This window comes from Podarcis tiliguerta (genome assembly GCF_965153285.1).
Source record: "Podarcis tiliguerta genome assembly, chromosome: 5".
NCBI lineage: Eukaryota > Metazoa > Chordata > Lepidosauria > Squamata > Lacertidae > Podarcis > Podarcis tiliguerta.
Window position 1 is genome coordinate 63,633,497 of NC_139538.1, and position 26,884 is coordinate 63,660,380.

At 41.9% G+C, this 26,884-nt stretch overlaps 1 protein-coding gene across 1 annotated transcript; it reads right to left on the reverse strand.

The window, feature by feature from the left end:
- Window positions 1–3,539: 3,539 nt before the first annotated feature.
- Window positions 3,540–14,665, reverse strand: LOC310679024 (lipase member M-like). The gene is made up of 10 exons (XM_083443734.1): window positions 14,602–14,665; window positions 13,033–13,141; window positions 12,529–12,646; window positions 11,911–12,109; window positions 9,749–9,858; window positions 9,138–9,274; window positions 8,575–8,721; window positions 6,609–6,680; window positions 5,640–5,705; window positions 3,540–4,151 (listed from the first exon to the last, which is right to left on the reverse strand). The coding sequence occupies exons 1-10, from the start codon at window positions 14,628–14,630 to the stop codon at window positions 3,918–3,920; spliced, it is 1,221 nt and encodes a 406-aa protein (XP_083299860.1). The 5' UTR covers window positions 14,631–14,665; the 3' UTR covers window positions 3,540–3,917.
- Window positions 14,666–26,884: the final 12,219 nt, after the last annotated feature.

The following is a 26,884-nucleotide window of genomic DNA, read 5'->3' on the forward strand; positions in this document are numbered from 1 at the left end:
CTGCATTGTTAATTATGAAACAGACACAGAGCAAACAAAAGGGTTATGGCAAAAGGATTATCACACAACCATCATGGCAAGTCTGTACAAAACATTGAAATGTACATTGTACTTCCTTGCATTTTTTTTAAAAAAATGTAACGCACCTGAAGATTTATTTTTAAATTAGTGATATATAATTTGTATATCTACATTTATTTATTTTTGTCCTGTGTGCGTCGCCATCATTATTTTGTATCCATGTACACCTGTAAGTTGTACTCAAACTAAACCCATTGAAATGAAATGAAAGTTATCCGTACCCCTTAGTGGGTCTACTCTGAGATGCAGAGCAAACAAAATGGTTAAGACAGAAGGATTATCACATACCCATCATGGCAAGTCTCTACAAAGCATTGAAATGTACACAATACTGTTGAATGGTCTCTTTAAATTTGAAGGTTCATTATTGTTCCACAAGATGTGTATGTCTTTAAGGGACAGAGCACATAACATGACCTAGTTTTACAGCTGTGAAGCAGTATAGCAGGTGCTGTTAAGTTGTGTTAATTAAGCTGTTTCAGCAATTGAGTATAGTATATAAAGAGCAGCACCTTGCTCTCTCAGTACCCTGAGGGTTGGGTTGGTGGATGGATCATGCTTATTGATATGTTTATTGTAAAAGGAGTTTGCTTTTGTTATTACAGTGGTACCTCGGGTTATATACGCTTCAGGTTACACACCTGAAATCGTGCTCTGGCGGCGCGGCGGCAGCAGGAGGCCCCATTAGCTAAAGTGGTGCTTCAGGTTAAGAACAGACCTCCGGAACGAATTAAGTACTTAACCCGAGGTACCACTGTAAAACCTAGCTAAAGTTATTTTGCGTTCCTTGTAATGTGTGGCCTCCCCAGCAAGCTCTCTGCAGTGCAACTAATATGCAAATAGCCAACAAATACTTCCTTGCATTTTTTTAAAAAATGTAACCCACCTGGTGATCTTTATATTAAGTGGTATATAATTTTATGTCTACATTTTTTTGTGTCCTTTGTGCATCGGCATCATTATTTTGTATCCACGTAAGTTGTACACACACTAAACCCATTGAAATGAACAGGGCTACGTTATTCGTACCCCTTAGTGGGTCTACTCTGAGTATAACTTGTCGGATTTGCGTTCAACCGAACAACTCCTCTGTATGAGCCTTCCAAATCTCCTCCTCTGATGATTAACGACCTGAGCCTTTGATAAGGCTCCAGGCACATTCCCCATTACGCAGAGTATACAGCAGCATGTGGAAGGATGAGATAGTATGAGCTACATGGCTAAAGAGATTTATTACTAACTACACAGACAGAAAAGCAATATACATGCTCTCTCTGTGAAAGGCAGAAAGCAACTGAAACAAACAAAGGAACAGGAAACCAGTAACATCACATCTGCCTCCCGTCTCCTGTGAGACTTCCAACAGTCTGGAAGGTCTCTGGAATGTAAACAGAGTTTTGTGACTCAAAGCACTGCACAGTGGGAACACACAGAAATCTAACATAACTAACATGGATTCAATCTATAAATAACTTCTTCTTCTTCTTGCTAATCTTCTCGGTGCAAGAGTGTAGAGTGTGGTGGTTAAAGGGTTAACCTTTCTGTGTCTCACGTCTGAGGGAAGTGCTTCCACGGGAAGTCAGCCAGGATGTTGCATCACAGCTCTTTGTTGTTTTGTGCTGTGAGACTTGCTTTCGTTTGTCAGTCGATCCCTGCTCCAAGAAGAAAGGAGTCAGAGAAAAATGACTCTGACTCCTTGGAGCAGGGATCGACTGACAAACGGAAGCAAGTCTCACAGAGCAATTGGGCAACATGCCGGCACCAAATGAGTTACTTTTCATTCCAGCTCACATCTACACTGTGTATATGTATGTGCAATTGCAGTTAATTATTATTTTATTTACTGCATTTATATGCCCATGCTTTCTTCTAGGGAACTCCAGATGGCACACATGTTCTCCCTTTCCCCATTAAATCCCCACAACAACCCTGTGAGGAAGGTTAGGCTGAGAGAGGAAGTGGTCATGGTCACCCAGTGAGCTTCATGGCCCAGTGGGCATTTGAACCTTCTTTCCTGCCCCTTGGGAAGCGAGGGGGGAGGATGGTCGGAGCAGAGAGGAGGACAGTGGCAAGCCATCAGGGCTCCCAGATGAGGAACAGCGAGAAGAGTGGCAAACTCTGTGACTGCCCCTGGGCAACAAAAGCCCTAGCTATGCCACTGTCTGAGTCCACTGCAAAGACGGTCCATTCTCGTGTTGCCACCCTCCGGACCTCTCAGGGAGGAGGCACACGAAGGAGGGCCTCAGAAGATGACATCAGGGACCTGGTAGGTTCATATAGAAAGAGATGGTCCTTGAGGTATTGCAGTCCTGAACTGTTTAAGGTTTTATAGGTCAAAACAAGCACTTTGAATTGGGCCCAGAAACTAATTGGTAGCCAGTGCAGTCAGACCAGGATTGGTGTAATATGTTCAAACCGTCTTGCTCTGATGAGCAACAAGGCCACTGAATTCGGCACTAGCTGAAGTTTCCGAACCATCTTCAGACCCATCTTGTCTAGGGAACCACCCACTAACAGTGCCTCAGTCTTATCTGGTTTGAGTTTCAGTTTGTTGGCTCTCATTCAGTCCATTACTGAGGCAAGACACTGGTCGAGCACTTCCACTGCCTCACCTGCAGATGTAAAGGGGAAATAGAGCTGAGTGTCATCAGCATACTGCTGACAACATACTTCAAACCTCCAGATAACCCCACCCAGCAGTTTCATGTAGATGTTACACAATGTGGGAGATAGGATTGAGCCCTGTGGGACCAAACATTGAAGGTTTCATGGGGCTGAAAAACATTCCCCAGGCAACACCCTCTGGGAATGGCCATCCAATTAGGACTGGAACCACTGCAAAGCGCTTCAGAAGGATATCATGGCTGATGGTATCAAAAGCTGCTGAGAGGTCGAAAAAAATTAACAGGGACATGTTTGCCTTGTCTCTCTCTCAACAGAGGTCATCATACAGGGCAACCAAATGAATTTCTGTGCCAAAATTGGGCCTAACCCCTGATTGAAATGGACTGTGGTTATGTTGGAAGCCTTGGTAGAAATGTAAGAGTCAACTGCACCCACTCCAGTCTTGAGGAAAGAACCCACAGTACTTGTTTATGCTCACAATTCCCCATTGAGCCATGGCCACATAGCCAAAATCCTGCCTCCTAGTATAACCTCGAAATGGGACAGGGATGCCTGTATTTAATAAGAACATAATAAAAGCCTGCTGGATTAGGCCAATGGCTGTCAGGAGCTTGCCTTCAACAGCTCACTGGCTAGCGATCTAGCGAAATCAGAGACCCAGAGAGCTTCTTTTAGTGTTGACCGCCTCTGCTCAAAGGTTAAGAACCTCTAATGTACAAAGATCTCCGTCAGATGAGAACAACAGGTAATATCTAAATTGTGCCTAAAAGATGAGGCGTTTGCAGAAAGAATTATGCTTTTGCAATGCATAATCAAGAAATTCTACTATCAGTTGTGTCACTTCAAACAGGTAGATTTAATTTGATGGTGAGAAACAAGTAATTAACAAATTGATCAAATATACACATTGTACAGACCTATTGCAGCATCTACAGTCACATGGAATTGGGTTGGCATATTTGTAACAGTTAAAATCCAGACAGAAAGGTTGTTGTGATTTTTTTGGCAAATTCACGAAAGAATTTTTAAGGAGAATCACCAAAAATGACAAGTCCGACATGGGTTGCCATACATCTGGATTTTCCTGGACATTTTAGCAATTTCTGCCTGGACACTACTTCTGACAGCAGTATTCCGGATAGGTCCAGCAAATTCCAGACATATGGCAACCCCAATGGAATATATGCAGTATATATGACTTTTGTAACATTTTATTTGTACTTCAGCATCAGATGAAATATATCAGGGTATAGTTTCTTTGAAGCATCCAGACCCCATAAAAAATCAGCATGTTGCCATTCAGGAATATACTTGTGGAAAACCAAATTAGTGATTCGAGGAAGCAACCGCTGAATGTCCTTTCTATTTGACATAATATCATGTCCGGCATACCACACAGCACTTGGCACAACCATGTCTTCAATTTGATAGAATGGAGGAGTGGTCTGTGGATGAAAATATCAGAATGATTAAAATGAGTTTCACCTACCAATCTTAGATTTTTACATTTTCTTGACCTCCCGATGGTTCAAATGCAGTAGAATCAAAATTATGGGGAAATGGTTCCCTGAGCATTAGTTTGACTTATGTGTGAAGGTTGACTGGCTTGAGTATAGGCTATACCAAAATTGTGGAATGTATCATTGAGGATCTATATCAGGATTGATGTGCATGTCTGCTAAAGTGGGCAATGGTTTAGCCTGGTACTTTTTGGCCCTGGATTTAATTGTCTTGCATGCAAGGTGTGAGCAGGGTTTTGAAAGCTGAACATATGACTTCAGCTTAAAAGCTCGCAGAATATTTCTTTCCCACTGCAATTGCATGGCCTCCCAAATGCCATACACACACACACACAGACGGTCAAATTCAGTCAAAGGCAAGTATGGGTTGCGGCACTCATCTTGCTTTCAGGTCGAGGGAGCTGGCGTTTGCCACAGACAGCTTTCTGGGTCATGTGGTCAGCATGACTAAATAGCTTCTGGTGCAACAGAACATCACAACAGGAACCAGAGTGCACAGAAACACCCATTTACCTTCCCGCCGCAGTGGTACCTATTTATCTGCTTGCACTGGAGTGCTTTCGAACTGTTAGGTTGACAAGAGCTGGAACAGAGCAACGGGAGCTCACCCCATTACACGGATTCGAACCGCCAACCTTCTGATCAGCAAGGCCAAGAGGCTCAGTGGTTTAGACCACAGCGCCACCCACGTCCTACACATCTATATACACATATGGACACACACAAACACATACATTCTGAGCATGAGCAGCTTTCCATTCAAAAAAAGCACTTGAAAAATAGAACCATCTAGACTAAAAGAAAAAATTGAGTTTGCTTCTGCTGATCTAGGGCTAAACCTATTTACTTCCCATGCTGGCTGAGGAGTCAGGCTGGTTTGTCACTGCCAGTGCTATCTGGTGCTCTTTAGGTGATCATTTGGGCTATGGAATCCGGGACCTCAGCCATGTGTCCAGGCATGGCTGCACAAGGACTGGTGGGAAGCATAAAGGATTTGCCAGGAGAGGGGTGGGATCTAGGTTTACAATGTTGGTATCCATCTGTCTTGAGAGACAATGGAGTCCAACCACTGCATTAGCAGTGCCAAAGTGACCTCCCTGGGGTACAGGCCTGGGCGGTGGGTATGGGGATCCTGGGCTGCCCAGACAACAAAATCATCCTCTCGTCCTCACTGATGTGGTCCAAAGGAAGCAGAGCAATGCATTTGACACCAGCTTGACTGCAGAAGTTGCTGGAAGGAGGCATACAAGGCCCCACCCAACCATCACCGGATTTGTGCAGAGTTTACTCCTAAACCTTTTCTTTTCTTTTTGGGGTGACCCACTAAGTTCAATGAGAGTTAGTCCCAAATAAATATGCAACTTTAGCACATTGAAATCCATGACAAATCCCAATCACAAGCCTTATAATTACCGTATTGTATATAGCTTTGTTCTTACTGCCATAGTCAAAATATTTCAGTTCTTTTGATTTAAAAACCTATAAAAGAAGGGGGAAAGTACTGAATGTTGACATATTTATAAATTACACATAGATTAAAAATTGGCAATATGAATTGTCAGAACCCTATCCCCAATCCCTACACAATATTATTATTATTATTATTATTATTATTATTATTATTATTATTATTAATGTATAATGTAATAATAATAATATGTAATATGGTATGGTAAAGGTAAAAAAGTTAAAGGACCCCTGGACGGTTAAGTCCAGTCAAAGGTGACTATGGGGTTGTAGTGCTCATCTTGCTTTCAGGCCGGGTCATGTGGTCATCATGACTAAACCGCTACTGGAGCACAGAGGACCGTGACGAGTGCCAGAGCGCACAAAAATGCTGTTTACCTTCCTGCTGCTATTTATCTACTTGCACTGGCAAATATGGTATAATATGATTATAGTAAACAAAGATCTTGCTATAAATTTCAAGCAATCAAAATATTTTAACTATTTTGTCGTGAATTTCTTTGTACAAATAATGAGCACAACCAGTCAAGGCAGTCTGATTAATTTAGGTGTGGTTTCGTAAGAATATATTATTGTTTTATCTTGAAACAACCTTTTTATATTTATCTGTTTTTAATAATACTATCTGTTTTTCCAATATTTTGCACACTTTGCAAATTACTAAGTATATATATCATATATCACAAGTAACTGGACAACTACACCAGCAATAACTCAGAGCAACAAAGCTCCTGTGAGTGGCAGCTTGTAGTTACTATTTACTGCTATATTGTTTTTGATTTTATGTAACTTTCCTGTCACCTTCTGAAAATTAAAAAAAGAAAACCCCTAAATATTCACACACATTAAGCATTCATTTGTACATCAAATGAACTCTGAATTTTGAAATAAGGAAAAATATGCATTGAACCCCACCTGGCCCAAATGGATCATGTTTTTTACAGAAGCAAAATCTGGAAGAATTCCAGTATATACATCTGCTCGACTCTGGATTGGAGAGAAACAATAAGAATGTAAATATCTTTTAAAAGCATCTCTGAATATTCTGAGGAAGGAAATGGATGAATTGCACTAGCAAAAACATCACCAGCATCAGAGCAATACAACATGCATATATCTTGAGAAAGGTAAAGGGTTATTACATAGGAAAACATCCTTCTCAGGTAAGATGTGGTTGTGAGTTTCGTGCCAATTTGCATTTTTTATTTTTATACAATTTTAAGCATCTGTGACAAATAAATATGGGACACCTTTGCCCAGTATCTGCTTGACAGTGCCTAAAAGGACCCCCCCCCATCATTTTTATTTGCATTTTTAATACAAAGGCAGAAAAGAAAAACCCACATCTCCTCTCCTCCACATCCCAGTTGTACAACTTTCATCTCAATCTCAATATACAACTAAATATCTGGTGACTTCCCTTCCACCTTTTTCCTGATTTCCTAATTTTCTATTAAATCCCGTATTCCCCATTTTTAATCTTAGGATGTCTACCTCTGTTAAATTGTATTAACTTCTATTCTGCTGGATTTACTCAAGACCTGCTTGATTATTTACTTTTTATACTGGTTCTTAAAATATTCAGTAAACACTTTCCAATCCTCCTTATATTCTGTATCATCTTTTTCTCTTATCCTGTTCATCACTGCTGCCAATTCAGCGTATTCAAGCATTTTAAACTGCCACTCTTCCTTGGTGAGTACCATACTCATTCTCCACTTTTGTGTCAATAAGATTCATATAATTCAAACAGACTTTCCTCTAGATAGATAGATAGATAGATAGATAGATAGATGATAGATAGATGATAGATAGATAGATAGATGATAGATAGATGATATAGATAGATGATAGATAGATGATAGATAGATAGATAGATAGATAGATAGATAGATGATAGATAGATAGATAGATAGATGATAGATAGATAGATAGATGATAGATAGATGATAGATAGATGATAGATAGATAGATATAGATAGATAGATAGATGATAGATAGATAGATAGATAGATAGATAGATAGATAGATAGATGATAGATAGATAGATAGATAGATAGATAGATGATAGATAGATATAGATAGATAGATAGATAGATGATAGATAGATAGATGATAGATAGATAGATGATAGATAGATAGATAGATATATGATCAATTTCTGTTCATTTGGAGCATGGTTGTTTGTCTGAGGGCAGAAATGGCATTGGGCAAGGTCAACATAGTATAGGGGGTGCCCCATAAGTGGCCTGAGGGAAGAATTAGCCACAGCCACCTGCAAGCTCAGTGTTAGGTATCAGTCCCGTAGGAATCTGTACCATAGTTGCCCAGTGCGGCCTTGTTTGTTTGGCTTTCACCCCAGAAAAGTTAAACACATGGAACAGGTTTGGGGTGGTTCAAACCCAGCAGACCCATTCCATCAATATGGGGCTTGTGCAATGATGAACTGATACTGGGACCCAAGGCCTTTCCAACCCTTACCCTTTCTGCTGCTGTCAATAAAACTTTGGCTTGATTTTATCCCATCATCATTGTATAGTCTTGCTATTTTACTGAACTCAAAACAACAAAACCCAGAGAAAACAACAAAAACCATATAGTTTATACATTCTGTAATATACCAGGGTCTCTTCCACAAAGATTCTTCTAATTTCCTCTCAATTCTAGCTGCAACATGTACGGACTTGGTCACTCAATTGCACATTTAGGTCTCCAATGCTATACATGCATAATTTGAATCATGTACTATTGAACTCAATAGTCATGCTTTGGATTGCATGGTTAATTTATCTTTACCTATTAGAATAAAATATATTGCTGTTGGGTGGACTGGAGTATGCTGTTTTGTCAATATATTTAGCAAAATAAAGAGTCATCATACCACGTTTAAGTTATTTGGATTGCGTCCAGCGATTAGGAAAATACCTTGGATACAAATCTCATCTATTACAGGATAACTGCACAGCTTGGCAATCAGTCTTTTCTGTTTATTATTAAGAACGACAAATTCTTTCTTCCCCCATATGAGCTGTAAAATAAACACACAGAGAGATCTTGGTGAGTCTATTTAGGATTAATTTCCCAAGGAAGTACCAGGTATTCAAGCAAGACCCAAGGCATTGACTCAACTTAAAGGTTTTATTGAGGCTTCGGCAACAGACTGGGGAAAACATGGAAATGGGTCTGATTTATATATACTTCACACACACACCCCGCAATAGCCGCCTAGTGCGTGATTGGCTGCTTTGTGCCAGGCAGCGAATCACAATGCAGACCTCAAATGTCTGGCCTGCATGGTGATGCGGACTCAAGCTCTGAGAAGGAGACACCAAGGAACATACATAAAATTTTCCATGACCACCCCCCTCCCAAAGCTTGAGGAATGAAGTGCCCATATCACTGAACTGATTATACACACAATAAAAACCTATGAGAAATACCGACTCTGATAAATCCATCTGGAAGATTGAAAAATAGCGCCGCAGGTCCACTGGTGTCCACAAATGTGTAGGTAGGAGCCAAAGCCATGAAGAGCTTGACTTTCTGAGCAACCTGTGGCCTGAGTGAAAAGCCAATTAAACCTGCCAAAGAGAAAGAATTCGAGAATTCAGCAGCTGTTCCAGACACACCAGAGCCGATATGCACACTGAGTCTTTTGGTCCCTCGTTCTGGGGAATTGCCTTATCATAATAAAAGAGTACATTCATATGATCAGAGCCTCAGTACAGGTGACTGAAGTTAAGGCTGAGAAAGACTACTGTCGGATACTCAGGAAAGCTGCTGCCAGTCAGTGTTGACAATGCTGAACTACATGAACCAATGGTCTGACTTGGTACTACAGATCTCTGTAGTCCTACATACTTATCTGGAACCAGCTGGCAAAAAGTCTCAAAGCCGATTAAAAAAAAAAGTGCTCTTAAATCCCTTGCTTGTTGTTGCTTCAATCTGAATTATTAGATTTCAACTATATCTGTATTTTGAATTTTTGATAGTAAGAAGGCTTTTAAAAAGGGACATGGGCAGTAAATAAATTCCATTCATTTCACATTACTTACCAAGCGTCCCACCCTGAGACTGACCGATAAAATACAACCCTTCTTGCTTTGTTTTCTGCAGGATAAAAGTTATTGTTGCTGGAATATCATATATCGCAATTTCATGGAAGCTGTAAGACATTACACAAACAAAATGCAGGTGATATTTTTTCCACTTACTCTCATGTTGCATTAAGAGATCACAGTATTAGAAATGTGCATGGACTCATGCCCCAAATAATGAGGTGAACTAGGGTGATTTGAGCTGTGATCTCCCATTCCTAAGAGGGATTGTGCCTTTGAAAACATGTTAACAGAGTCCCCGACCTGCACCACTTAGTGATTATTGTAATCAAATTATACACACAATAAAAACCTATGAGAAATACCGACTCTGATAAATCCATCAGGAAGATTGAAAAATAGTGCCGCAAGTCCACTGGTGTCCACAAATGTAGCAGCGCCCGCATACCTATGAAGAAAAGTTAACCTGCAAAACCTATGAAGAAAAGTTAACCTGCAAAAGAAGACATTAACTGAGGGTGGGTAGGGTGAGAGAAACTCTGGAGCCAAGTGAGGATTCCCAGGTAAGATCCTCCCTCTATTGTGTGGGCAGGTAATCCCTCCCCTACCTGGCCAGGTCTCCTTGGCAACGCTTCTCCTAGGTGGGATTGGACAACTGACTGAGGTAGGCGGAGACCTCCAGGTATCCCACCTGAGGGAAGGCAAAGCCAAGCCTATGCTGATGGGGCCGCTCCAGATCTAGGGCTGCACGCGTCCATGCAAAGGGCGCCCCCCGTTTTAAGTGGGGAGCGGTCATTCCACATCAGGTGGGAAAACAGGCAAATTAATGTCAGTGTACTGGAAGAAGCAAAGATCACGTGTTAAAGCAATGATTCCTCAACATCAGCTTTGTTGGACTGGTCATCTTGTTCAGATGCCTGATTATCATCTTCCAAAGCAACTACTCTCTTCCAAACTTAAGAATGGAAAGCGAAATACTGGTGGACAACAAAAGAGGTTTAAAAATGATCTCAAGGCAAATCTAAAAAAATGTAGTATAACCACCGATAACTGGGAAACTCTGGCCTGTGAGTGCTCCAATTGCAGAAAAGCCTTTACGAAAGGTATCATGGACTTCAAAGAAGCACAAACTCATGGCAAAAAGGAGAAACCAGCTAAGAGGAAGGCACATTCGGGAAACCCTCACTGTGATCAACTCCCACCCAGAAACTCACTGGAAGGACCTCACCTGAAGCTGAGACTCCAATAATTTGGCCACCTCATGAGAAGAGAAGACTCCCTGGAAAAGACCCTGATGTTGGGAAAGATTGAGGGCACAAGGAGAAGGGGACAACAGAGGACGAAATGGCTGGACAGTGTTCTCAAAGCTACCAACATGAGTTTGACCAAACTGCGGGAGGCAGCGGAAGACAAGAGTGCCTGGTGTGCTCTGGTCCATGGGGTCATGAAGAATCGGACATGACTAAATGACTAAACAACAAAAAAGCCAAACTAGATGTTCCCAGGGAATAGACAACAGAAACTAGGCTTTGACTGACCAGATAGAGGCACAGCTGGGCCACCTGGTGAAAGGCACTCTGTATCACCATGGCTACCTGAACCTCAAGCAACTGCAAAGGATTCAAAAGTACCGCCATGCTATGTGCCCACTTCTTCAGAATGGGTATAACCCCATCAAGAGCAGTCTAGGAAACCACCGACTCCCAGTGCCTCCTTGGTTTAATTAAACACATTGTTGTCCACCCACCCAGCTCCCCTTTGACATCTTTGTATTGTTTCAGGTGGGCCCAGCCCCAGGCAATCTAGGGCTTTATCTACACATTCCCAGAAAATTCCAGATTGGCTTGATTCAGTTCAGGACCTAAGATTTATCCAGAGAGAATGCACAGACCTAGTTATGATCTCAAAGCCCCACAAATTCAGTCTTCATGAATATAGAGAAAGTCATGCATTTTGACATGTTGATGTTGGCTCTAAAAATAATAAGAAAGGGAACCACAATCCACCATGTCCCATCTTTGGGAAGTCTTTCTAGGAGTGAAGCACTTCTGACACAAAACTAGGGGGGGGGGGGAGATATATTGGCAGCAGTTGTACTTCAGAGACAGTAATCATTGCAATTGTCTCAACTATCCAAGCTACAAGTTGTCCCTTTATACCTGAAATTCCAAAATGCTTCTTGGTCAATTGACAGGGTCTTGTGTCTTCTAGACCAGCTGGTCCCTCTAGTATTTATTATCCAAACATCATAGCCAGCATCTGCTAGAGCAAATCCCAGGCTATTGTTGGGAGGATTTGCAATCCAGGTCCTACCTTCACTCAAAATACCATGTACCAGTAAAACAACTGGCCTAGGATCTGGGGGGAAACAAGAAAAAGGGCATTAGAAAATATTGTAGTCAATCTATTTTTGAGGAAGTTTCTGTTCACTTCATCAACATAGTACAATTAAATCACCATTTATGCACACACAATAGTTCGGTTCATGTTTGGTTAAGAGTTCAATTCACATTATCCTTGGCATTTTTTCTTAGCTTTCAGAAGGTTAGAAGCTGGTGTGCTGATATAAAAAATATAGTTAAGAAGACTAAGATCACATCAAAACACACACAGTGTGATGTGACTTATTGTCTTCAACAATTCCAAACCCAGAAACTATGGTAATTCTGAGCATTTATATGCACGCATTTGTTTTCTCTGGGCTGTGTGGAATCCTGCCAGTACTTTTCTTTAAGAAAAAAAAACCCCTATAAAGCCCAGTTACATTCCAAAATTACCTGTCTTCCCAGAACTCTGCATTCCATAAGGAATTCTGTTTGCTTGCAAGTAGTAGCCATCCTCTGTCAGGATTTCATGCTCTTCACTTGGGTATCCCCAATATTGAATTATTTCATTCTGCAAGCACAAAGAAATTCTCAGCAAATTGAGACCTTTATTCTAAATCTAGAGTTGCTACAGGAGATTTTAGTTACTATGGTGCTGAGGAGAGGAGAAAAAAGTCCTGAATCCTGCCTCCCCCTCCCCCCCACTGCTGTAATGAACAAAAGCAACCAGGAGGAGCTATCGGCAGACAATGTATTAAGCATTAAACAGAACATGTCGTTTGGCCTTGGGGCTAGCTAAATCCATCCATTATAATCCATCAAGCCCTCTTTGGGGTATCTCAGGCAGGCCTGGAAATCCTTCTGTGAAAAGCAAATGCTTTGGAGTATCACTTAAAAGAAATATGTACAAATCATAATAACCTGTTGTTTTCAAATGCATCTGAACAAGCAACTCACAATAGTCATAAATTCTTGGGGATTCAAGTGTCGTTTCCTTAGGAATTCTTCTGACTCTGTTGTCTGTTGGTTTAAGCACACCACTGCCCAAAACAGCCACATCGCTGACCTGTGTAAAACAATATCTGTTGTTTCAAACTCCTTAGCAAAGATGGGAAGTCTGTTTTAGAATGATTCTAGATGTGCTGAGGGCAGTGAGTGCAATTTTAGTTCTGATGGTGGTGTGCAGGGAAGAAATAATGGATTATTATCTCTCTTCTGAAAATATTAGTCACTGAGATGGATGCTTTGTGGGGAACCACTGAAAAAAGATCTGCCTCACGAGGAAAAGTTAGGGCTATCTCTGAAATAAGGGTAAGCATGCTGTATTCTGAGGGAAGAAGCCTCCTGGTCACTGAAAAAATAATATCCATTTTTGCTAGACATGGCATTCTTGAGGTGATTTGGAGAGATAACGGCCTCAGTCTGCACCTCATGCGTAAGAACTTTCCCATAGTATGTGAGTTTCTTCACATCACTTCAAGGCCCAAATAGCTTCAATTAAGTGGCTTCATGTAAGATGGAGCACAAAAAAAGTGCAAGATTAAGGTAGTGGCTGTGGTAAATTATAGGGCATCTCCCATTGAACATGAAAAATCTCTTGCTGAGCTATTGTCTGGTGCAAGGATTACTTGAACAAGGTTGCCCAACTTACTGGACGCGGAAGGAACAACTACACTTCCAGAAAGACTCCATGAAGTATAAATAAAATTTGAAAGAATCCTGTGTAAAATTTTAATAATTGCAAGAATATTGTTTTTGTGTATGAACTTGTAAAATAATAATATTTAATTTTATTTATTTATTTATTTATTTATTTATTTGTTTATTTAGAGCTGGGCTGCAAGGAACAAGGACTGAAAAGTTGTGGCCAGAGCAGAATGAGAAACTGTAGAAGCTGGATCATGTTGACGGTATTTTTAAAAGCAAAATTAAACATTTGTTATTAGCCTGCAACTGTTTCCAGCTTTCTTCACTAATACGAGGAACAGCACTTATGCAACCCACCTCACAGCGAACCCCCCTGCACAAACCTGAGCTCACTCAGAGCCCCCATCATGAACAAACAGTCCAACATTGAAACATACACACATACCTCTCAACACCGAGCTCCTTTCCCACACCCGCTGCCCCAGAATGAAACCAAGCTAGAATTTTAAAACATAAGACATTCTTGTTGGTTATACCTGTTTTTAAATTAGTTTAAAAAAAATTCTTTAGATGTTTTAAACAGTTTTAAATGTTTTAAACATTTTTTAAAATCATATTCTCCTTATGGAGGAAGGGCAGGCTACAAATGCCATTCAGAAAGTAATGTATAAATAATTCTGTACACATTTAAGCAGTTTGTGATTCCCCCACAGCTGAATCAGTTCTGTGCCAGCAGCCTTAATTTCTACTGGGCTGTAGGCTGTACTTTATGATAGCAATGTCTAACTTTGTTAAATGCAAGCTATTAAAATGTAAGACCAAGGTATGTCACCAGAAAATAAATGAAAAAGATATGGGGAAGAAAAGATTTTTGCTTACCTGTTCCTGTTCATCAATAGCAACCACATCTCTAATACACACTGAAGAAGACTTAGGTTGTAATAAACTGAAGAGAATAAGATCACTTTCATCAGCTACTGTATAATGATGCAAAACGTGTCTTTCTGGGTGCATTGTTAATTATGGAACAGAAGCAAGCAAAATGGTTAAGATAAAATTATCATGACGTACCCATCATACGCCTAGTGCCAAGGCAAGTTTATAAAAAACATTTAAATGTAGATTACACTTCCATGCATTTAAAAATATATATATATAACCTTCCTGGAGATTTAAATTCGCCTGGTATATAAATTATATTTCTACATTTTTATTTTATTTTTTCGTCCTGTGTGCATCGTCATCATCATTATTTTGTATCCATGTAAGTTGTACACAGATTAACCCATGGAAATGAACAGGGCTAAATTATTCATGCCTACTCTGAGTACAACTAACATGGATTCAGTCTATAAATAATAACTTCTTGTTGTTGTTGTTGCTGCTGCTATTTTTTGTGCTCCAAGAGTGACTGAGTGACATGCCGGCACCAAATGAGCTACTTTTCATTCCAGCTCAGACCTCCAATGTGTGTGTGTGTGCAGCTGCAGTTCAATTATTATTTTATTGACTGCATTTATTTGGGAAGTGGGGGTGGGGGTCGGGGAGGATGGTCAGAGCAGAGAGGAGGACAGCGGCAAGCTGGAGCACCTGCTATCTCACTCCTAATCTTCATCACCCATTATTTCCCAGCTCCTTTCTTCTTCTGGTGTGTGTTCAGTTTCAAATCACCATGGTCCTGGTTCCTTACTCTCTTCCTATTCTCCCTCTCTGTAAACCACTTGGAGTGGCTCATCTAGTTCAGATGGATGTAAAAATTGTGATATTTGATTGAATATTAGACATAGATTTTGATTTTGTTCTAACTGTCCCAATGTGCTGGTCCCGGGGGGGGGGGGGAGTAAGATTAGATTGTCAATAGCCCCTACTGAATGTTGGTTGCCAAGGTAACCAGAGTTACAGTGTGATAGTTCGAATGTTTTGCAGCACCCCAGGGAAATTGATACCAGTGGGGAGTTGTGTATCTTTACATACTATGACCTGTAACCTTTCTTGTATGTAGAAGGATGTTTTCAAGTTTTATGACTTTTGTGTGCTGTGTTTGAAGCTGCTATATAAGTTTTGTTCTAATGTGCCTTGTGCCCGTCTTTCCTAACCAGCACTTCTGCTGAACAACTATTTAGCAAAGGTGTCCTATTGCAATAGCTTTAATAAACTGGGTTCCTGCTGGATCTGTTGGGTTTGCTGTTATTCTTTTGTTCCACGTTTTTATTTAAAAACATAACAAACCTGGGTAACAAACAAATGGTGTAGAAGTCAATTCTTACCACAGGATGAATAATGACCTTGTTTACACAGTCATTCACAATATGATTTTGCCCTTTTAACCAAGCAGTATTTACTGGTGTTTTATTGATATTGCTAATTCTCCTTTAGGCATGATTATACTGATTTAATTATGTTTTGTATATTGTATGCCACCTTGACGTACTTTTATGAATACTTTTATAACTTTTTCAACAATTAAATGATATTGCCCAGCAATGAACCAACTAGTTACATGAAGTCACCTTCTTATTTAGTTTGTTAATTCCTTGCATCATTTTGATTATGGTATATGAAAACATCGTGGGCGATTTTAAAGAACAAGACTGGGTGATAACAATCATTTCCAGTTGTTCAAGAGGTTTGGGTTTGATTTTTTTAGATAAATGCAGCATGAAGGAAGTAAGAGTTCTGCAGCTGCTCCTGCTCCTGAAACATCCTAAGGACTATATTCTTTACACTTTTTAATGTTATCATATAGACAGTCTTATTCCTTGGTTTCTGAATCTCGGTCAGAGAAGGTCTGCAACTTGTGCTAATTGTTGCTGGACTACATTTCCTGTGATCCCTGACCATTGGCCATGCTGATTGGGGCTGATGTCCAACAGTCAGAGTTGGGCCACAGGCTGCTCACCCCTGGAATATAGCCTTTGCCCCACTTGGAAGTATCCTGGGCTCTGAATGATAACACCAAAGTTGCAGGTTCGATGACACAGCTGCATATTCCAGCACTGTAGAAAGTTGGACTAGACGATCCTCAGGGTCCCTTCCTTCCAACTGTACAATTCTATATATCCCACCTTTCTTCAAGGAAATCTAAGGCAGCGTGGATTGGCAGCAGGGTAGGGCAGTCAAATCAGTCTCAAATGCAGTGATTAATCAAGCTTGCTTGGCAGCCTTTTATTTTAAGTGAATTTTTAGTGGGGGTTAACTGAAGTTCTTGTGATAGAGAGATGATATAGCACAATGACAAAGAGACTGATCTGGTTCCTGGTTAAAATATTGCCTCTGCCGCTGGGGCCTTAGGCAAACTACTCTCTCAAAGCCTCAGTCCCTGTAATTGCAATATGCCAAAAATAATCCTGACTTACCTTACAAGGGTGTTGTAAAAATTAAAATGCATGATGCATGTTTTATGATATCTGTTTGCGATTGTGTAAAATAAAATAAAATAATGTAGAGTGCTTTGCACACATATAAATGCTAAATATAAGTTGACCATCAGTAGGAAATCTTTTATATTTACACTACATTTTCATATCTATCATTATCTTTCAGAAGTGAGGAACATGAAATCTTCCCATCTTTTCCACAAATGGACTAAACAGTTTGTAGTAAAGAATTCTATGGTCTGGATAACTACTAAAAACCATTTGGCACACATATAGAATCATTCATCAAGTCTATTCAATGCATAATAAGGTAGGCAAGGGTGAGCATGCTTTGAACAACAAAATAACATTAAATGTCAAATTCCAGTCACTGAACTGCAAAATATTGAGTGTTCACGGAAGGAGGCATGCTACACATTCTAGCCATCTGGCTCTCTTCCTGCTCACAATCGCAGATAGAGCATTCGGGCTGGATTCAACTAACCCAGCGTGCTTGTGTAAGCCAGCTCAAGGCATCCAATTAGCAAATGGGGTTTTCCCCACACAAACACTCTGTGCCTCCTGAAAATCAGCTGTGGAGAACCTCAAGAACAGCATGCGAGGGAACAGCACATGGAGAGGGAGGCAGGAAGAATTGCTCTGTCTGGCAATCAGAAAAGCTTGTGCTGTTGGAAAGATCAGAAGAGTACATTCCTCCTCACATTTTCTTTCCCAGGCCAGACTTCATGTTAGTGGTTATTACTGTATGCACAATGAAAGGAGCCACAACAAAGTCCACCATTCCTGGCTGGGTGTCAGAGGAAAAGCAACTGGTAGTGACAACCATGTAAATTATGAACATCTAACAAAGTTATTGCTGCTAGAACACACATCTCTTAAAATATTTAATAAACTTATCCACTTGTCATGTAATTTGAAAGAGCTGCAAGGCATTACACAATTGCAGTCTTTGTGAAAGACTAATGAAACAGTAATTCGTAAACCCATACCCAGAATCAGTCATCCAATTATCTGACAGTTGTGTATTACTGTTCTTAGCTTAGATGCATTTTCCACATTTTATTAGAGAACCTCCCTGTTTTGTGGAGTTTGCAAATGTGTTTTTCTTTGTATATTATGAACCTCTTGGTGGCTGCAGGGGGGCAAGGAGTCACCACCAGCTTTGCTTTTGTTCTTTTCCTGTGAATTGGAGCACACGGCAATCCACAGAAAACCTGACTTGCCATTTGTTCCAGTTCAGCATTAAAGAGTGTTTTTTTCAAGAGGAAAGCAGGGCACAGACCTGGAAGTGCAGGCTTGTGGCTAGAACGCTCAGGACAAAAGTAACTGTGAATGAGCCATCAGATGAAACCACTGATTTTCTGGGGGTAGCCATGGGCGTACGCAGCACTGGAACCCTTTTACTAGAAGAGAAGCACTGGTTAAAAGTGTGGCACTTACTGTAACAACTTCATGGTGAGGAGAAGAAAAGCACTAGATGAAACACACTTATAAGTCCTCTCATCAGAGATTCCCACAGTGCATAGGAGCCAACTCCTAGGGGCCACGGGGGCTTTGATTCCTGCAATAAAATGTTTGAGGGTGCTGGGCCCCCACAAAGTTGATGGGCATTCCCATTAAAATGATGTGTGTGCACTGCATCATGTGATCAGTTGTGTGCGGCGGGGCTTCCTTGGGCCCCCACAATATTTTATTCAAGTTGGCACCTATGCCACAGTGAGTGGAACAATGTCACAATGCTGCATAGCTAATCAGATCAAGTTAGTTCATGTCATTCAGAGCAAGGGTGTTCCTTTGTAATTACAGCGTAAGATTGCAAAATATATTAAAATATATTAAAAAGCAGAGACATCACCTTGCCAGCAAAGGTCCATATAGTTAAAGCTATGGTTTTCCCAGTAGTGATGTATGGAAGTGAGAGCTGGACCACAAAGAAGGCTGATCGCTAAAAGGGAGGGAAGTTAAATGGCAATACAATGAAGGGAATGCGTATTGAAGAGTAATTACGGATGATTACCAGAGAAACTGAAGGAAGTCCAAAAAGAGTAATTTGTTAAAATTTGGATAAAATTGTACAATTGTGCTGGAAAATTAATAAAAATTTATATGGAAAAAAAAAAGAAGGCTGATCGCTGAAGAATTGATGCTTTTGAATTATGGTGCCGGAGGAGACTCTTGACAGTCCCATTGACTGCAAGAAGATCAAACCTATCAATTCTGAAGGAAATCAGTACTGAGTGCTCACTGGAACGACAGATCATGAAGCTGAGGCTCCAATACTTTGGCCACCTCATGAGAAGAGAAGACTCCCTGGAAAAGACCCTGATGTTGGGAGAAGGGGACGACAGAGGACGAGATGCTTGGACAGTGTTCTTGAAGCTACCAGCATGAGTTTGACCAAACTGCAGGAGGCAGTGGAAGACAGGAGTGCCTGGTGTGCTCTGGTCCATGGGGTCACGAAGAGTCAGACACGACTAAACAACTAAACAACTAAACAACAACAAATGAGTAATGCATAACAAATAATGTCACCATTTCAGTAGAACTGTTTGATTCCATTTGCGGGAAGTTATTGTTTTTATTTGTTCCAAATTATTTTAGTGATCTATGGGCTACATGTAGTAACTGAATTTAAAAATCACACAAGTAGGAGTACAATAACATAAAATGAAAGCAGATAAACACATAGGTAAAGCAGACTGCTAAAACTGCAGAACCATTACTTCCTACTACCTGCTTACAGCTAGCAACCTACCAATGTCTGAGCAAATAAACATGTTTTCAGTAGCTGTGAAGACACAAAAGAGAAGGTGCCATCTGTGACAGAAAAGTTTCTTTTTGTTAGGCAGGTTGGGTCCCCAAGTGTCTTATTTTTCCTTTTTCCCTGCCAGCAAACTGTTAATGAATGGCAGCTTCTGATTGCCCGGGTTCCAGGAGAGGGAGTTGAAAAGGATAGGATTTGGAAAGACAGTGAGTTAGGTTTTGGGATTGAGGTTGGGAGAACAGGTTTGGAGATAGGTAGGGAGATAGGCAGTGAGATGAGAGAGAGTTGGTTCTGGGTAGAAACATCACTTTGAAGAATATACCACAAGCTAGAGATATCAGCGACGGGCGGAGTCCAATATGGCGACGAAGGTAGTTACTAAGTAATTTCGCTTATCCTTATCAAAGTTTTAAGTGGTTTTAAGCTGTTTTTATCCTCCCTTGTTTTTATCCGAGAGTTTTAATGATCTGCTGGCTGTGCTGGCTGTCTTTTAATATCTCTCCACTTGTGTTATTTTTGTTTTATCTGGGTTGCTCCGACGCCCTGGACTCCTCCCTAAGTGGGAGAGATAAGTGAAAGGTTCTCCTGGGCATAAATCCTCTGCCCTGTCGACCAGCTCTTTCCTTTTAGTTTTTAGCACTGTGCCCACGACGGTTCCCCTGCAAAATTGATTTATGGGCCATGGAAAACGCCCAAGAGACTCTGACGAGGCATTATCATCTCCGAAGCCTAAGCAATCAAGGAAGGGTTCAGGTTCACTTAAAGGAGGGAGAGGCCCCGAGGAATGTACTTACTCAATAGCAATTCAAAATCGTTTCGATCCTCTAACTGCCCTTGAAACAACATCAAAAGATGATGCCCCTGAGACGCTACAAATTGGAAACGCTAATGGTAACACAAATGGGGATGGTTCCTATCCGAAGGAGGTGTTGGTAGCCGAATCTGTGGACTGCACAGGATGCGAGCAACTCCATCTAATAATTAGAACTCTAAACTGTATATTCAAGAAAATTGACGGCCTATCCTCAGCTCTATAGCCTTCAGCAAAAACTGGATGACCAGCTGGTACAGACAGCCCAAGATGGGGCAGTAGATGTTCCATTGTGCCGGCAGAAAGCGCCACCAAACACTGATCGTATGAAGAAATGCAAATACAATCTCAACCCTTCACTGAATCGCCAATCCCTGACCCTACATCCAAGGAAGATTTCCCTAACCTTCCGGGAAAGGGACCCAAGTTGGGAAACGCTACATGGGACTAAAGAGCACCTCAGATGGCTTCTAAAACTTGAGACATCACAAATAGATCTTTGTGCTGTGCTTCCCTTAACCCGCCAGAACAGATATCAGAGAATGATGCTGGCTTTCCACTCTGCAAAAATCCCCTCTCTTATTATTAAGCAAAAAGTGTTTTTGAATAGTCTTGGCATTTTTCCAACGAGAGTTTTCATGGATTCCATAATTAGACCCCTCCTATCGGAGGGATTAACCAAGGAGACGGTACAACCTCCCCGTCCTGAACCACAAAAGAGGGCTGAGCTGTACACCCCATGCCTGGGCCAGTCCCATAGTACCTCCACTCCTACAACTAAACATTACGATTGTGCCAGTAACTCTTTGACACCCCAGGAGGAAAGAGAGCTTATCGCCTCCTTTGGAGAGTTACCAGCGATGGAACAACAAGAAATTATAAATAGGCTGGACTTACTTAAACTTCAGCTCCTAAGTATCACCTGCAACGGAGTTCCTACGAATAATACCCACTCTAATTTAGCGGTGCCATGCCCTAGGGAGCTGGAAACAACAACTCCCCAATACCCAGCATATAAGGTGCCTCCTGCATCGGATGGGAAGGTCTCACTGCTGGAGGCAGACTCTTCTCCTCCCCTTCACGCTGGTAACTCATCCCTGCTTCTAATAGACTTATCTGTTCCCTCCGTGATTAACCAATCAAAGAATGGAACTCAAGATAACACCCCCCTAGATAAATCGTCGCCCCTTCACCCCTCCATGCCTGACTTGGAATCAACATACATCGAAGATCATCCACGACCTGAGACTGTAGTGGCCACTCCAAGTCAGGCTTCTCCAGCGCATTCCTGTCCATCAAAAAGCCAACAATTATGTGAGGAAGACACTACAGTGTCGAGAGTCACCACAGAGTGGTCTGAAGACCCAGAAGGACATATAAATCAAATGATCACAAGTGTATCGGTTAGATCCCCAAAGAGGATGGCTCCAGCGGACTTGGCAGGATCCTCTTCAGAGCCTAGCTGGGCCCGACAGCTAAAAACGCCAAATATTATCTCTACTCACCAGGATGCTAACTCTCTTCTGCCCCCCCCAAAAAAAAAATTTTGGCCCTCGTGATTTGATCGTGTCACAACTGGCTCTCACCAGAGCAAAAGACTCACCACACCAGGACGACAACTTTCAGCAAAGGAAAATAACAGACTTCTTCAAGGGAGCGTCCTCGCCGCATGAGAACCCACCACAAGAATTTAAATGACGGTTAGCCGGACAATCCAGAAAACCACCAATATCGATCCTCTGTTGGAACATCGCTGGCTGGCGTAAGAAAAAATGTGACCCAGAATTCCAGTCGTATATCAACTCGTTTCATATCATTCTATTGCAAGAAACTTGGGAGGAGGGTGAAATTGCCATAAACGGTTTCGACCTACTATCCCTTCCAGCTTGCTCCTCCCAGAAAGGAGGACGGCCGAAAGGTGGCCTAGTAATTGGTATCTCACTGAAGCTGCATTTCAAATTTTCATTAGTTTTGACTGCTCCCCCTTATGCTTTATCCGGGTTGATGTCGGGGGGGAAAGTATCACTGCTAATCTCCAATGTCTACCTCCCGCCAGGGGGTTCGTCCCTTGAACTGCATGCTAGATGGGAAATATTAGAAGATCATTTAGTATCATGCCGAGTCAAATATTCCAATAGCCAATCCTTAATTGGTGGTGATTTCAACGCACGTATAGCAGCAAATTGGGCCGATTTAATTAAAGCTAAATGGTGGACTGCCCCATGCCTCGACAACTATGATTTGAGACATGCCTTAGGGAGAGCCTCAAAAGACTCTAAAGTAAACGAGGCTGGAGTACTTCTTTACCAAATGGCTATTCGCTTAAACCTAGTACCCCTGAATGGTTGCTGCCCTCCTGATATACTGGGGGAGTATACCCACCTAGGCATAAAATCAAACAGTAGACTACCTTTTAGCCTCGAGTGACCTGATTTTGAAAGCTCTCTCTTTTAAGATTGACAATATTCAGTTCAGTGACCACCTTCCACTTGCTGCTATGTTTGACCTGGACTGGCATGGGGATGAGCACAGTCATCCAACTCAATTAGATACTAACACAGAAAACCCGGTAGAGGGTATTAATACGGCATTACGAGTGAAGGGTATAAAGTGGTCTGTAACGCAGGCTCAAAAATATTCTTAATTCTTTCAGCAGGAGATCATACAAACTTATTCAGCCCTTGGCATAACCTCATATGAACACGATCAAACTATTAATCTATTTGCCAATCTGTTGAATGACCTCACGTCATTCTTTACTGTCCCAACCCATCAGGCAAATTGGGCCCACTCCAAGATAGGTGCACCGTGGTTTAACCATAATTGCAAACAAGCCAAACAACATCTTTGTGCTATTTATAATGATTACAAATCCTCAGGGGCGATTACGCTTCCCAAGGAGTACTATCAGGCAAAATCAGCTTACAAATATGTGCAAAAAAAGGCCAAACAGGAATGGCAACTGAACCGCTGGCAAGCACTTATAGCTGCCTCAAGTACCCATAATTCCCGAAAATTCTGGCTGTTGGTTAACAGAAAATCTAAAAGATACCTGTCAGAGCTGGCTCCAGGTCCCAGCTCACAGAGGACCAACGCTAGCCGGTAGTAATGTACAAAAGTCTTTATTGAAGTACAGTTTCCATTTTCAAGCCGGAGCGCCCCAGCTCTACGTCTAGGGTTTAGATCGGTGAAGCTCCATCTGAATCTCCGCCCCCTGTACACCAGTTCAAGATTCTAGCCTTACTCCACCTCTTCCGTCTCTCCTTTCTCCTCTGGGTCCTGCTACCCCCCGGGGTCCCTTCCTTCCTGGATTCTTCCGACGCAGACGTTGACCCCCCTGACTCCTCCCACTCTTTTCGGCGGGCTTTGGCACCTGGCTCCCTATCCGGGCTGTCAACTGTGCCGCCCTCCTGTACATTTGAACTTGGCGCGCGCGCCCAGCCTTCAACCTTCCTCTCGACCGTTTCCTCGCTCCCCGATGGAGGCGTGGCCAATCCTGCCTCATGTCCTCCCGCTGGCAGTGCGCCGCCTGATCCCGATGCCTGGGACTCCTCCCCCCTACTGCACTCTGGTGTGGACGCTGGTCCTGATTTCCAACTGCTGCTCTCTGAGTCCCCTCTGGCCCCTTCTTCCTGGGGTGTCCCCCTAGGCACCCCCCTTGCCCTGACCATGGGAGCCCCTTTCTGTGAATCTTCCGATTCGCTGGAAAGACTCAGAGACCTCGGACCGCTGTCATCGCTGACATTTCCTTCGGACTCCTCCCCCTCACTCTCCATTTCCTCCCTTTCCTGTGCCTCTGCTCCTGAACCCCTGACAATACCCCTTAACAGTTATTGCTGCCCCAGTTTGGGAATCCTTTCTAAGGAACTATTTTGCCTTACCAGACCTTAATATTAATACAAGCGATGGATTCTATGAGCAGCTCCCTCTTTGGCCACCCACTGACCCGGAAGAAATCCACGGACTCATTTCTAATCTTAAAATCGGAAAAGCCCCCGGTCCTGACCTAGTCCCGGCGGAAGCTATAAAACTTCATGCAGACTGGTGGGCGAAAATCCTGGCCGCTACTTTTGATGCTGTAAACAACAGTGGGAAGGTACCAAGAATATGGAAGGATGCGATTATTGTTCCAATTCATAAAAAGGGCTCGACAGAAGATCCGGGAAATTACAGGAATATCAGTTTATTGTCAGTAATTGGGAAAATATATGCACGGTTCTTGTTAACTAAACTTATTAAGTGGGCCGAAGAGAACAACCTGATTGGGCTTGAACAGGCTGGTTTTAGACTGAATCAGTCAGTGGTTGATCATGTCTTAGTTTTATACCACCTTGCCTGGAAATATTCCTCCCCAAATAGAGGCCAACTTTGTGCAGCCTTTATTTATTTAAAGGCCGCTTTTGACAGCATCCCCAGAGGATTACTTTGGGGAAAGTTGGCCCGATGGGGAATAGACAAAAGACTTCTGTGGCTAATAACTAAATTGCATGACGGATCGGCCGCGAGGGTGAGAATCACTCCGGCCGGCGACCTCTCAAATTCAGTAACTATCAATAGAGGTGTTCGTCAAGGATGTATCCTTGCTCCGACCCTTTTTAATCTATTTATAAGTGATATGAGGGCGCCTCTGATAGATTATCAAGAAACGATCCACGCCCCCCGTCTTGCCCAATATCGTTGCCCCCTTCTACTCTATGCAGACGACGCAGTGATCCTATCCTTCTCGAGAGTCGGCCTTAGGAGGGCATTAAAATTTTTTACTGCAAATCAAATTTTCTTAAAATTAACCATGTTAAGTCGAAAGTCCTAATTTTCACCAAGAGTCGAAAAACCTATAATTGGAGAATAGATGGAAAAGCTATTGACCAAGTCTTTAAATTTCAGTACTTGGGAGTCCTTCTCCAACACAACATGGGCTGGAAGGTCCATCTTGCATATGTATTAAACAGAGCTAGAGCCCTTTCCTTTGCACTACTGCGTTTTTTCTTTTCAGATGGGGTTTTCCACATTCCATTAGTATTAAAAGTTTTCAAGGCAAAGGTGATTGCAACAATAGCATATGCAATCCCATTATGGGGGTCTTTTGTTAATCTAACCCATTTGGAGGTAATCCAAAACCAGCTTCTAAGAAGGTTGCTAAAATTACCCAGGTGTGTAAGCAATACTGCTATACGACTGGAACTAAATGTTACATCTCTAGAAACTACATTATGGAAATGCATCCTCTGTTACTGGTTGGCATTATGGCATAAACTTCCAAATCTCCACTTGATACAGTGTCTCTGGAGAGATGACTTCCCCAGCCCCTGGGCAAAAACAATACATGGGAAACTTGTGTCCCTAGGACTATCTCCATCTGAACTATTAAAATTGGATTTAATTTCTGCCAAGAGAACTATAACTCACAAATTAGAGGAGATGGATTTACAATTTAATATTGCGACAGGTGGTGGCACCTGTTCGCCGATAAACCTTGGCTTAACACCACTATGTTTTACCCACTTCTGTCATAAACTTCATTTGTTAAATAAAATCTCTATTGTTTATTTGATCAAATCATACCTGAGACTCCAAATTATTAAGTTTTCCCTAACACAAGTCCCCCACAAGATAATCTGGGGTAGTTTGTGGGAATTCATGGAATTGGGGTTCTGTGAGTTGGGTGCACTATATTTAAGTGAGGGTGGGCCCAATGGCGCCAGGGGGAAAAGGGCCGTCGCACCGTCACATATTAATTGGTGGCAGCGCCATGATACGAAGTTAAAACCCACACAGAAACATGCCCACAGATACAGAACATCCAGTTTAATACAGTATTGAGGTTATTTTATTAAAAGAGGGAAAACTTTCTGCCAGAAAATGGCCAGCAAGAGCCAAGCAAAAGAGACTTGGGAGGACCCAGTGCAGGGAGCTGCTGAATCTGAGGAGAATCCTAATACTGAATTAGAAATGATGAGGCTAAGATTTGAATTGGCCAAAGCTGAAGCAGGGAAAGAAAAACATAAAGTTGAAGCAGAAAGAGAAAAGGCAAGATTAGCAGCTGAACAAGACAAGTCAGAATCAAGTTGACATTCAGTTAGCACAGATACAGGCTGAGAGAGCTATGGCAGAGAGAGAGAGAGAGCAAAGTAGCTCATGGGGGGGGGGAGAGAAAGGGAGGCCAAGATGGCCCATGAAAAAGACATGTTTATTTTAAAAATGGAGGAAATT